Source organism: Macaca mulatta, chromosome 13 (assembly GCF_049350105.2).
Source record: "Macaca mulatta isolate MMU2019108-1 chromosome 13, T2T-MMU8v2.0, whole genome shotgun sequence".
Taxonomy (NCBI): Eukaryota; Metazoa; Chordata; class Mammalia; order Primates; family Cercopithecidae; genus Macaca; species Macaca mulatta.
In genome coordinates this window covers 80,438,182-80,452,057 of record NC_133418.1, presented here as the reverse complement: position 1 = coordinate 80,452,057, position 13,876 = coordinate 80,438,182, and the positions used below count along the sequence as shown (strand labels likewise).

The 13,876-nt window shown below is 37.1% G+C and overlaps 1 protein-coding gene across 3 annotated transcripts in view; it reads left to right on the top strand.

The window, feature by feature from the left end:
* Positions 1-13,876, top strand: part of CAMKMT (calmodulin-lysine N-methyltransferase) — a 407,800-nt gene that overhangs the window by 14,083 nt on the left and 379,841 nt on the right. For all 3 annotated transcript variants that reach the window (XM_077959637.1, XM_001112368.5, XM_028831702.2), the window contains exon 3: positions 13,357-13,421. In XM_077959637.1, coding sequence (XP_077815763.1) covers positions 13,357-13,421 — 65 coding nt within the window. The remainder of the gene's footprint in view (positions 1-13,356; positions 13,422-13,876) is intronic.

Below are 13,876 nucleotides of genomic sequence, written 5' to 3'. Positions count from 1 at the left end.
TGGTCCACTCTTTGTTTCAAATTAAATGTTGAGAGTTTTAAAATGAAAATCCATGGTATGACTCCTGGATTTTGTTTATTGACAAAATATTCTTGCCTTTCTGGTTCTTTCTTTCTTTCTCTTTTTTGGGATGGTCTCACTGTATTGCCCAGGCTGGTGTGCAGTGGCATGATCATAGCTCACTGAACTCTTGACCTCCCAGGCTCAAGCAATCCTCCTGCCTTAGTCTCCCAAGTAGCTAGGACTACAGTTACATGCCACCATGCCCAGCTAAGTTTTGTATATTTTGTAGAGATGGAGTTTTGCTGTGTTGCCCAGGCTGGTCTCAAACTGCTGGGGTCAAGGGATCTGCCTGCCCTGACCTCCCAAAGTGGTGGGATTACAGGCATGAGCCACTATGCCTGGCATTTGGTACTTTATTTCTTAGAACTTTGTAGAAGAGGCTCTTGTTATTAGATGGATGCAAGTTTATAAACGAAGAGATACCAGGAAATGTTTATACTAAAATTCTTTAATTAAAATTTTCTTTTCCCTGTCTCATAAACTGTAATCTATTGTATAAAGCTTGCTGTGTAGACACAAATTGTTCCTATCTCCCGTATTCCAACTTAATTTCAGCACAGCAGGAGTTTGCATATTCTGGAAGCTTTAAATTACTTCCATTATATATGGAACCATATAAGTGCCTGACTTATTCATTTATAAGTGTATGCATGTCTTAGGTATAGAAAAAGCTGAGAGGCCTGAACTGTCCTCCTTTGTTTGAATAAGACTGCTGTTGCTATGGTAATTGCTGAATTAGAAGGCTAGAACTCTTGACTTTTGGCTTGTCCTGGGAACTTAGAATGGGCAAAAAGTCAAGAATGACTTTGTCTTTGACTGTGTTGCATCTTTCTATTATAACAAATGCACTACACCGAGATCATACCTTCCATTTCTAGGGAAAGAAAAAGACCAAACCCTCACCTCATTATTTTAGTTATGTAGCTTGTGAATGTTCAGTAAATAAAAACTAGTGATTAGATGGTTTGCTTATGAATTAGATGTATGACATATTATTTTTGTATGTGTGGTATAACCTAGGTGCCTATATAGAGCTTGGCAAGGCTGGCATCTGAGACAAATATGAATACTGCATCTATATTTAAAAGCATAGTTTTAATGTTAGTAGAGATATTAACAACAGAGCTGAGCATTAGTAATAAAACAGCGTTTTTTAGGACCTGTAAAATATGATCCATACTTTTCAGAAAACTGTGAATTCCACTGTGTCACATTTTTATGGATCTTAAATCATAGATATGGGCTACTATAACTTAGTTTTCTAATTTGTTTTAAATCTCATCACAATTTTTTTACGTAGTGTGCTTACATATAAATATACTGTTTCAGTACATTGAAATGTTCCCTTAAACATTTTCCAAATTCCAATATAGTACATGTAGAAACCATCTACTAATTTCCTACAACTCATAGATATAAGACTGGAAAACATCTCTTTAGCTATTTATTTTTAAAATTTTTATTTTTTAACCACTTATTTTTGAAAGAACTCCAAAGCATCTAGAATTAAGTTTATTTGTTTGTTTGTTTGTTTATTTTGAGACAGAGTCTCACTCTGTCACCAGGCTGGAGTGCAGTGGCATGATCTTGGCTCACTGCAACCTCCGCCTCCCAGCTTCAAGTGATTTTCTTGCCTCAGCCTCCTGAGTAGCTGGGACTACAGGTGCATGCCACCATGCCCAGCTAATTTTTGTATTTTTAGTAGAGACGGGGTTTCACCATATTGGCCAGGATGATCTCAATCTCTTGACCTTGTGATCCACCTGCCTCGGCCTCCCAAAGTGCTGGGATTACAGGCGTAAGCCGCTGTACCCAGCCTAGAATTAAGTTTTTCAAACCTTCTGAAAACCTCTCCTCTTTGTTCTTCTGCAGCCTTTTAGGACGCATTCTACTCTCTGGCTTCCTTTGTATTTTTGGATCAATTTTCTTTTACTCACAATACAATTTACATAACAAAATTTACTATTTTCATCATTTTAAAGTATGAAATTCAGTGGCTTTGAGTATATTTACAATGTTGTACGGCCTTCATCACTATTCCAGAACTTTTTCATTACCCTGAAAAGAAACCCCATATACATTGGCTATAACTCCTCATTCTCCTCCTTCCCCTAGTCCCTGGCAACAGTAATTGACTTTCTGACTCTATGTATCATCTGTTCTGGACACTCTACGTAAATGGAATCCTACAATATGTGGCCCTTTATGTCTGTCTGCTTTCACTGAGCATAATATTTTTAAATTTAAGATTCAGCCATATTATACCACATATCAGTGCCTCATTCCTTTTTTATGGCTAATATCCCACTGTATGGCTAATGTATTTTGTTTATTTTTTCATCAGTTGATGAACATTTGGATTGTTTCTACTTTTTGGCTATTATGAGTAATAACACTATGAATATGCATGTACAAGTTTTTGTGTGAACATATGCTTTTAATTCTCTTGGGTATGTACCTAGGAGTGGAATTGCTGGGTCATATGGTAACTCTATGTTTAACTTTTTGAGGAATAGCCAACTATTTTTCATAGCGCTGTACGATTTTATATTCTAGGAATGTATGAGTGTTTTAGTTTCTCCCTATGCTTATCAGTGAAGCACTTGTTAATTTTTCTTCTCTTTTAAAAAAATTATAACCCTCCTAGTGGATATGAAGTGATATCTCTCTGTGGTTTTGATATGCATTTCTCTATTGTCTAATGATGTTGAACATCTTTTCATGTGCTCATTGGCCATTTGTATTTTTTTTTTTTTTTGAGAAATGCCTATTCAAGTTCTTTGCTTTTTTTTTTTCCTTTTTAATTTTTAATTTTCTTTCCAATGGGACTTTTGCACTCCTGTCTTTATCTGTTTTTAGTTGAGCTGTCTCTTTTTATTGTCCGAGTTATTTTTATATATTCTGGATATTAGACCCTATCATACATGTGATATTTGCAAATGTTTTCTCCTAGCCTGTGCATTTTCTTTTCACTTTCTTGATATGTAGTATCTTTTGATGCACAAAATTTTAAATTTTGATGAAGTCTAACATATCTATTTTTTCATTTGTTACCTATAATTTTAATGTCATATTTAGCCATGGCTTGCTTTTAACCTCTAGTTTCACCCTCTTGACACATTTAGGCTTCAGACTTTTCCTCTAGCAGCTTTTCTTTTTCCCTCTTCAAATAATTATCTGCCCCAGTGACTTGTTCCTCAGTCCTTACTCAGCAGGCCATTTTTAGGAAGAAACTCAAAGTTCCTCAATTCTAGGATAGCTTTAAGTGCTTGTGAAAAAAATTGTTAGGCCCTGGGGAGAAGAATCTGGCCATTGGTAATGGTTTGGGATAAAGCTTTGAAGTTTAGGACAAAGATAGAGTGAACTTTTTATACTCTGAATATGTTGGCAAAAAATTGTCATTGTTACATAACATTAATTACAAGTATAATGCTAAGACTGAAGTTTTTAAGGATTTAAGTTTGAGAAGTTTCTTTCGTCATAGGCATTACTATGGAACCACAGAGATCAGACAGGACCTAGGTAAATAGCTGAAGAACTAAGACTAGACAAGAGCTTATAGAGTTGATGCTTGAATAAAATAGATGGCTCAGTGAAAAAGAACAGTCCTTAAGTTTGGAACAAATGAAAGGGAACTTGAAGTAACCAAACTGAATCTTTGTCATACTACATTGATAGCAGTTTTCATATAAGGAGAACTAACTTCTTATAGTTTTGAAAATAGTGATTATTAACATTATTCTTTCATAAGATGCCATCTTCTAGGGTTTTTAAACCCTGATAATTTCATGGATAATTGATTTTATTTTTATAAGTATCTTAGAGGTATAGGATGAGGTTTACTGTTTCTCCACTGCCTACCCCCTTAAAAAGGTCATAGGGTAAACTTTCTGTTTCTTTGCTTTGAGAAATAATGCTTTTGGCCGGGAGCAGTGGCTCACACCTGTAATCCCAGCACTTTGGGAGGCTGAGGCGGGTGGATCACGAGGTCAGGAGTTTGAGACTAGCCTGGCCAACATAGTGAAATCCCGTCTCTACTAAAAATACAAAAATTAGCCAGGTGTGGTGGCAGACACCTATAATCCTAGCTACTTGGGAGGCTGAGGCAGGAGAATCACTTGAACCGGGGAGGCAGAGGTTGCAGTGAACTAAGATCGCGCCATTGCACTCCACCCCAGGCAACAGTGCGAGACTCCGTCTCAAAAAAGAAATAATGCTTTCAAGAATGGCAAGTTTTGCTTCAGTGATAAGTCTGGAAATCAAATTTTTTATTATGAATAGTGTTTTTAACTTTTAAAACATGTACTTCTATTATCTCAGTTTGTTTTTTAGAAATATAAAAAAATTTACCATTATTACAAAATGTTATTTATACTTGTTGCAGATTTAATTACAAATATTTATTTCATCCTGATATTTGAGAGAGAGAGAGAGAAAGAGAGATGCAAGAGGAAGAGAATATTCTTATTAAAATTAGGCCATAAACAATTCGCCTTTTAGCAATTTATCTTAAGTAAACAATCAGAAATAGATTTGATGTTTTCCACAAGAATGTTCACTGTAGCAATGTGCACAATAGCACAAAATTGGGCACAATCTTAAAATCTAACATAAAGTTCTGGTTCAATAAATTATGGTGCAGACATCCATTGAACTTGGAGCCATTAAAATCATGTTATGGGATATTACTTAACGATGTGGGAAACTGTTTATAATACGTAACATAATAAAACTGTTTATAATTGGTGAATAACAAATTGCAAAACAATATGGACGAGTGCTTTCAGTTCTTTAATAAAAGGAATATGTGAACATAGAATAAGATTTGAAGGCTGCGTACCAAAATTCTAATGTTATCTCTCCATGTTAGGATTATGAGCAGTTTTTTTCTTGAAGGAACCACATACTGCTTTTGTATTAAAACTTTTTTTTTATTTCTATACTGTATTGTTGATAATTTTAATAGTTTCATCTTACTTTTTTTTTTTTTTTGAGATAGAATTTCTCACTTGTCACCCAGGCTGGAGTACAATGGCACCATCTTGGCTCATAGCAACCTCTGCCTCCCAGGTCCAAGCGATTCTCCTGCCTCAGCCCCCTGAATAGCTGGGATTACAGGTGCCTGCCACTACAACTGGCTAATTTTTGTATTTTTAGTAGAGATGGAGTTTCACCATGTTGGCCAGGCTGGTCTCGAACTCCTGACGTTAGGTGATTCTACCCGCCTCGACCTCCTAAAGTGCTGGGATTATAGACGTGAGTCATCTTGCATTTTGGAGGTTAAATATTTTGCTCCTTTTCATCTTATCTCAGTATTTACTGTAGTTTTCCATATTAGTGTAAATAACCTCATCTATATGTAGAATCTTATAGGCCCAGAGAAGACAAAGAATTATTAAGTTATTATGATTGTTTTATTTGTGATTGGTGACCTTGTTTTTTTAGATTACAATACTTTGGGGCCTAGTGCTTATTTGGTCAGTCAGATTGCAAATAACTTTTTTCATCTCATTTAATCACCCTGTCAAAGAACTGGGCCTCTATGGCAGAAATAAAGAAAAGCTCTATTTTTATGGAAAGGGTAATACAATATACACATATTCTCTTACTATGTTTTAGTTTGTTGGGCTGCCAAAACAAAACACCACATACTAGGGGGCTTAAACAACAGAAATTTAGTTTCTTGCAGCTTTGGGAGCTAGAAGTCTGAGATCAAGGTGTTGGCAGGTTTGGTTTCTTCTGAGGCCTCTTCCCTTGGCTTGCAGATGGCCGCCCTCACACTGCCTTTTCAGAGGCCATTCCTCTGTGCGTGCATGACCCTGTTGTCTCTCTCTGTCCTACCTCCTCTTTTTTTTCAGTTGATAATTTATTTTGTTTTATTTTATTTTTACTTTTTGAGACAGAATCTCCCTCTGTTGCCCAGGCTGGAGTGCAGTGGTGCGATCTCGGCTCACTCGATCCTTTACCTCCCAGGTTTAAGCAATTCTCCTGCCTCAGCCTTCTGAGAGGCTGGGACTACAGGCGCACGCCACCACACCCAGCTAATTTTTGTATTTTTATTAGAGATGGGGTTTCACCATATTGGCCAAGCTGGTTTCAAACTCCTGACTTCGTGATCCGCCTGCCTCGGCCTCCCAAAGTGCTGGGATTACAGGCATGCGCCACCACACCTGACCCCTTTTAAAAATTTTTAATTTTAATTTTAATTTTTTTCCATAAATTATTGGGATACAGGTGGTATTTGGTTACATGAATAAGTTCTTTTGTGGTGTTTTGTGAGATTTTGGTTCACCCATCAGCCGAGCAGTATACGGTGTACCATATTTGTTTATCCCTCGCCCCCCTCCCACTCTTCCCTGCAAGTCCCCAAAGTCCATTGTATCATTCTTATGCCTCTGCATCCTCATAGCTTAGTTCCCATATACCAGTGAGAATATATGATGTTTGGTTTTCCATTCCTGAGTTACTTCATTTAGAATAATAGTCTCCAATCCCATCCAGGTCACTGCAAATGCTCCTAATTCATTCCTCTTTATAGTATTCCATTGTATATGTATATACCGCAGTTTCTTTATCCACTCGTTGATTGATGGACATTTGGGATGGTTCCATGATTTTGCAATTGTGAATTGTGCTGCTATAAACATGCAAGTGTCTTTTTCGAATAATGACTTATTTTCCTCTGGGTAGATACCCAGTAGTGGGATTGCTGGATCAAATGGTAGTTCTACTTTTACTTCTTTAAGGAATCTCCACACTGTTTCCATAGTGGTTGTACCAGTTTACATTCCCACCAGCAATGTAGAGGTGTTCCCTGATCACAGCATCCACGCCAGTATCTATTGTTTTTTGACTTTTTGATTATGGCCATTCTTGCAGGAGTAAGGTGGTATCGCATTGTGCTTTTGATTTGCTTTTCCCTGATCACTAGTGATGTTGAGCATTTTTTCATATATTTGTTGGCCATTTGTCTATCTTCTTTTGAGAATTGTCTATTCATGTCCTTAGTCCACTTTTTGATGGGATTGTTTGTTTTTTTCTTACTGATTTGTTTGAGTTTGTTGTAGATTCTGAATATTGGGCTTTTGTCAGATGTTTAGATTGTGAAGATTTTCTTCCACTCTCTGGGTTGTCTGTTTACTCTGCTGACTGTTGCTTTTGCTGTGCAAAAGCTCCTTAGTTTAATTAGGTCTCAGCTCTTTGTCTTTGTTTTATTTGTTTGTTTTGTTTTGGTTTGGTTTTTGCAGTTGCTTTTGGGTTCTTGGTCGTGAAATCCTTGCCTAAGACAATATCTGGAAGGGTTTTTCCAATGTTATCTTCTAGAATTTTTATAGTTTCAGGTCTTAGATTTAAGTCCTCAATCCATCCTAAGTTGATTTTGTATAAGGTGAGATGAGGATCCAGTTTCATTCTCTGCATATGGCTAGCCAATTATCCCAGCACCATTTGTTGAAAATGGTGTCCTTTCCCCTACTTTATGTTTTGTTTACTTTGTCAAAGATCAATTGACTGCAAGTGTTTGGATTTATTTCTGGGTTCTCTATTCTGTTCCAGTGGTCTATGTGCTTATTTTTATACCAGTACCACACAGTTTTAGTGACTATGGCTTTATAGTATAGTTTGAAATCAGGTAGTGTGATGCCTCCAGATTTGTTCTTTTTGCTTAGTCTTGCTTTGGCTCTGCAGGCTCTTTTTTGGTTCCATATAAATTTTAGAATTGTTTTTTCTAATTCTGTGAAGAATGATGGTGGTATTTTGATGGGGATTGAATTGAATTTGTAGATTGCTTTTGGCAGTATGGTCATTTTCACCATATTGATTCTACCCATCCATGAACATGGGTTGTGTTTCCAATTTTTTGTGTCATCTGTGATTTCTTTCAGCTGTGTTTTGTAGTTTTCCTCATAGGGATCTTTTGACTCCTTGGTTAGGTATATTCCTAAGTATTTTATTTTTATTTTTTTGCAGCTATTGTAAAAAGGGTTGAGTTCTTTATTTGATTCTCCACTTGGTCGCTGTTGGTGTATAGAAGAACTACTGATTTGTGTACGTTAATCTTGTATTTGGAAACTTTGCTGAATTCTTGTATCAGTTCTAGGAGCTTACTGGAGGAGTCTTTAGGGTTTTCAAGGTAAATGATCATATCATCAGCAAACAGTGACAATTTGACTTCCTCTTTACTGATTTGGATGCCCTTTATTTCTTTCTCTTTGATCACTCTGGCTAGGACTTATGTTGAAGAGGAGTGGTAAAAGTGGGCATCCTTATCTTGTTCCTGTTCTCAGAGGGACTGCTTTCAGTTTTTCCCCATTCAGTATTATGTTGGCTGTGGGTTTGTCATAGATGGCTTTTATTACATTAAGGAATGTCCCTTGTATGCCAATTTTGCTGAGAGTTTTAATCATAAAGGGATGCTGGATTTTGTCGAATGCTTTTTCTGCATCTATTGAGATGATCATGTGATTTTTGTTTTTAATTCTGTCTATGTGGTATATCACATTTATTGACTTACATATGTTAAGGCATCCCTGCATTCCTGGTGTGAAACTCACTTGATCATGGTGGATTATCTTTTTGATATGTTATTGGATTCGGTTAACTGGTATTTTGTTAAGGATTTTAACATCTGTGTTCATCAAGGATATCAGTCTGTAGTTTTCTTTTTTGGTTATGTCTGTCCCTGGTTTTGGTATTAGAGTGATGCTGTCTTCATAGAATGAATTAGGGAGGGTTTCTTCTTTCTTTATCTTGTGGAATCGTGTCAAAAGGATTGGTACCAATTCTTCTTTGAATGTCTGGTAGAATTCTGCTGTGAATGCATCTGGTCCTGGACTTTTTTTTTATTGGTAATTTAAAAATTACCATTTCAATCTCGCTGCTTGTTATTGGTCTGTTCAGGGTATCTAATTCTCATGCTTTACTGACTGGGCTAGCTGGGTGCCTCAGGGTATCTAATTTTTCCTGATTTAAGCTAGGAGAGTTATATTTTTCTAGGAATTTATCAGTCTCTTCTAGGTTTTCTACTTTGTGTGCATAAATGTAGTAGCCTTGAATAATCTTTTCTATTTCAGTGGTGTCAGTTGCAATGTCTCCTGTTTCCTAGTGAGGTTATTTGGATTTTCTTTCTTTTTTTCTTGGTTAATCTGGCTAATGGTCTATCAATTTTACTTATCTTTTCAAAGAACCAGCTTTTTGTTTCATTTGTCTTTTGTATTTTGTAGTTGTTGTTTCAATTTCATTTAGTTCTGCTCTGATCTTGGTTATTTTCTTTCTTCTGCTGTGTTTGGGTTTGGTTTATTCTTGTTTCTCTAGTTCCTTGAGGTGTGACCTTAGAATGTCAGTTTGTGCTCTTTCAGTCTTTTTGATGTAGGCGTTTAGGGCTATGAACTTTCCTCTTAGCATCACCTTTGCTGTATCCCAGAGATTTTGATAGGTTGTGTCATTATTGTTATTCAGTTTGAATAATTTAATTTTTGTCTTGATTTCATTTTTGACCCAGTGCTCATTTAGGAGCAGGTTATTTAATTTTCATCTATTTGCATGGTTTTGAAGGTCTCTTTTGGAGTTGATTTCCAGTTTTATTCCACTGTAGTCTGAGAGAGAGTTTGATATAATTCCAGTTTTCTTAAATGTATTGAGGCTCGTTTTATGGCCTATCGTATGGTCTGTCTTGGAGAAAGTTCCATGTGCTGTTGCATAAAATGTTTATTCTGCCAGTTGTTGCACGAAATGTTCTGTATATATCTGTTAAGTCCATTTGTTCCAAGGTATAGTTTAAATCTATTGTTTCTTTGTTGACTTTCTGTCTTGATGACCTGTCTAGTGCTATCACTGGAGTATTGAAGTCCCCTACTATTATTGTGTTGCTGTCTATCTCATTTCTTTGGCATTAGTAATTGTTTTTTAAATTTGTGAGCTCCAGTGTTAGGTATATATATGTTTAGGATTGTGATATTTTCCTGTTGGACAAGGCCTTTTACCATTATATAATATCCTTCTTTGTCTCTTTTAGCTGCTGTTGCTTTAAGGTTTATTTTGTCTGATGTAAGAATAGCTACCCCTGCTAGTTTTTGGTATCCATTTGCATGAAATGCCTTTTTCCACCCCTTTAAGTTAAGTATGAGTCCTTATGTGTTAGATGAGTCTCCTGAAGGCAGCAGATAGTTCGTTGGTGAGTTCTTATCTATTTTGTGGTTCTGCGTCTTTTAAGTGGAGCATTTAGGCCGTTTACATTCATTGTTAGTAGTGAAATGTGAGGTACCCTTGCATTCATTGTACTGGTCGTTGACTGAGTACTTTGGTTTCTTTTGTTTTTGCTTTTTCACTTGTATTTTTGTTTTATAGGTCCTATGTGATTTATGCTTTAAAGAGGTTCTACTTTGATGTGTTTCCAGGATTTGTTTCAAGATTTAGAGCTCTTTTTAGCAGTTCTTGTGGTGGTGGGTTGGTAATGGCAAATTCTCTCAATATTTGTTTGTCTAAAAAAGGCTGCAATTTCCTTCATATATGATACCTACATATATGATGCCTAGTTTCACTGGATACAAAATTCTTGGCTGGTAATTGTTTTGTTTGAGGAGGCTGAAGATAGGGCCCCAGTCCCTTCCGCATTGTAGGGTTTCTGCTGATAAATCTGCTGTTGATCTGATAGGATTTTCTTTATAGGTTACCTGGTGCTTTTGTCTCAGAGCTCTTAAGATTCTTTCCTCCATCTTAACTTTGGATAATCTGATGGCAATGTGCCTAGGTGATGATCCTTTTGTGATGAATTTCCCAGAGCTTGAGCTTCTTGTAGTTGAATGTCTAGGTCTCTAGCAAGACTGGGGAAATTTTCCTTGATTATTCCCCCAAATATGTTTTCCAAGCTTCTTCCTCAGGAACACCAATTATTCTTCAGTTTGGTCGTTTAACATAATCCTAGACTTCTTGAAGGCTTTGTTCATATTTTCTTATTCTTTTTCTGTTTGTCTGTGTTGGATTGGGTTAATTCTGAGATCTTGTTTTTGAGCTCGGAATTTCTTTCTTCTACTTATTCAATTCTATTGCTGAGACTTTCCAGAGCATTTCACATTTCTAAAAGTGTGTCTGAGGTTTCCTGATGTTTTGACTGTTTTTTCTTTATGCTATCTATTTCCTTGAATATTTCTCCCTTCACTTCTTATATTTTTCTTTTGGATTTGCTTGCATTGGGCTTTGCCTTTCTCTGGTGCCTTCCTGATTAGTTTAATAACTAACTTCCTGAATTCTTTTTCAGGTAAATCAGGGATTTCTTCTTGGTCTGGATCCATTGCTGGTGAACTAGTGTGATTTTTTGGGGGTATTAATGAGCCTTGTTTAGTCACATTAACGGGATTGTTTTTCTGGTTCCTTCTCATTTGGGTAGGCTCCGTCAGAGGGAAGGTCTAGGGCTGAAGGCTGTTGTTCAGATTCTTTTGTCCCACTGGGTGTTCCCTTGATGTAGTACTCTTCTCCCCTTTTTCCTCTGGATGTGGCTTCCTTCCTATGAGCAGAACTGCTGTGATTGTTGTCTCTCCTGGGTTCAAGCTACCCAGTGAGTCTACCTGGCCCTGGGCTGGTACTGGGGGTTGTCTGCACAGAGTCTTGTGATGTGAACTGTCTATGGGTCTCTTAGCTGTGAATACCAGCACCTGTTCTGGTGGAGGTGGTGGGGCAGGGGAGTACAATGGAGTCTGTGAAGGTTCTTAGCTTTGGTGGTTAATGCTCTATTTTTGTGCCGGGTGGCCTCCTGCTGGGAGGTGGCGCTTTCCAGAGAACATCAACTGTAGTAGTATGGAGAGGAACTGGCGGTGGGTGGGGCCCTAGACCTCCCAAGAAGGCCCTTTGCCTTCAGCTATCAGGGTAGGTAGGGAAGGACCATCAGGTAGGGGCAGGGCTAGGCATGTGTGAGCTCAGACACTCCTTGGTTGGGTCTTGCTGTAGCTGCTGCTGTGGGGGATGGGGGTGAAATTCCCAATACCCCCTCTTCTTATAAAGAAACCAGTCACATTGCTTTAGGGCCCACCCTAATGACCCTATTTTAACTAAATTACCTTTAAAAGTCCTATCTCTAAATATAGTCACCTTTTGAGGTACCAGGGTTAGGGCTTCAGCATAAGAATTTGGGGGAAGTAGGAGGCACACTTCAGTCCATAATTCTATATATCATTTATGACAAATTGTAAATGACAAAGTGAATGTTGAAGTAAATGTTTATGAATTATCAATGGTTATTACAAACTTTTATAACATTCTAAAGAACTCCAGCTGGGAGAGAATGTAGAGGATTGTAGATAGATTAGCACTAATTTGTTTTTTCCCTGAGAAACTCAGACTCTATGACCTATTGCACAATTGAGTCTATTTGTATATAACAAAGAGTATTTTTTATAGGTATTAATCAAATATCAATGTCAAGTCAAATATTTAAGAGTTAAGTGAAGAGGGATTAGAATTAAAGGTGTTAGAATTCAGATTAGTGGGCAAAAGATACAAAAACTTTGCTCACTGACATTCATAACTGCCTGTAGATGGAACAGCAGACCTGAAGATTGGCTAGTTCTTTGTGACTGAAGTTCTGAATTTTTTGTGCTGTTATAGAGTAAATTTATGTATTGTTGAGTGTGGTTCTGGAAGGTGATGATTTTTCAACTTGAAGATTCTCTATACTGTGTGGGTTTTTTGGCTTTAAAAAGGTTAAGAACTTCCCTTTATATAATGAAAACACAACAAGTAAATATTATTTGTTAGTACTTTAAGATGTAGATTTATCATTTAAAAAGTCTTTATGTTAAATATTCTGAGGACCATACTGTTTTTCTTTTCTTTTTTTTTTTTTTTTTGAGACGGAGTCTCGCTTTGTCGCCCAGGCTAGAGTGCAGTGGCCGGATCTCAGCTCACTGCAAGCTCCGCCTCCCGGGTTTACGCCATTCTCCTGCCTCAGCCTCCCGAGTAGCTGGGACTACAGGCGCCCACCACCTCGCCCGGCTAGTTTTTTGTATTTTTAGTAGAGACGGGGTTTCACCATATTAGCCAGGATGGTCTCGATCTCCTGACCTCGTGATCCGCCCGTCTCGGCCTCCCAAAGTGCTGGGATTACAGGCTTGAGCCACCGCGCCCAGCCTGTTTTTCTTTTCCTTCTCCCTCTAGTGGGCAGAAAATATTCTTAAAATATAGCATGGAATAATTTATTGCTATTGGATGTATCATAATATACAGTCTCAGTCTCAGCTTTTTTGAAAACTAAAAATGTTAACTTTTCAGAATCATTAAAGCAAACGCTTTACTTCTTTCTAGGCGTAATAGTGGATCCTTGAATGTTGAAGATGTCCTTACCAGCTTTGACAATACAGGAAATGTTTGTAAGTTACACATTCACTCTATATAAATATATTTAGTGTTTTACAAAGTGAATTTATAGTTGATGTTTTCTTCTCACTAATATTTTTTATGCTCACTAAATGTATGCATATATATAAAATAGAAAGTTTTACTGTCTTCAGCTGAAAAATATGTCTTTTATAAGGTACACCGACAAAATGGGATACTGCAGTTTTTACACTTTGCAGGTGTGTGTGTGTGTGTGTGAGAGAGAGAGAGAGAGAGAGAGAGAATGTAGGTCAGAAAGGACACTGGACACTGAAGTACTGTCCCTTTTATTTTTGTTTACATTTTGACCTCAGTGAATTCAATAGTGGGGCTGTTTCTTCTTTCTTTGCTTTGTTTTGGGTGCTTTCTTTGCCATTTCTTGCTTGTTTACTTTCACTGTAGAATAAACCCAGAACATATTTTTCTTGATGCTACTATACATTAATAC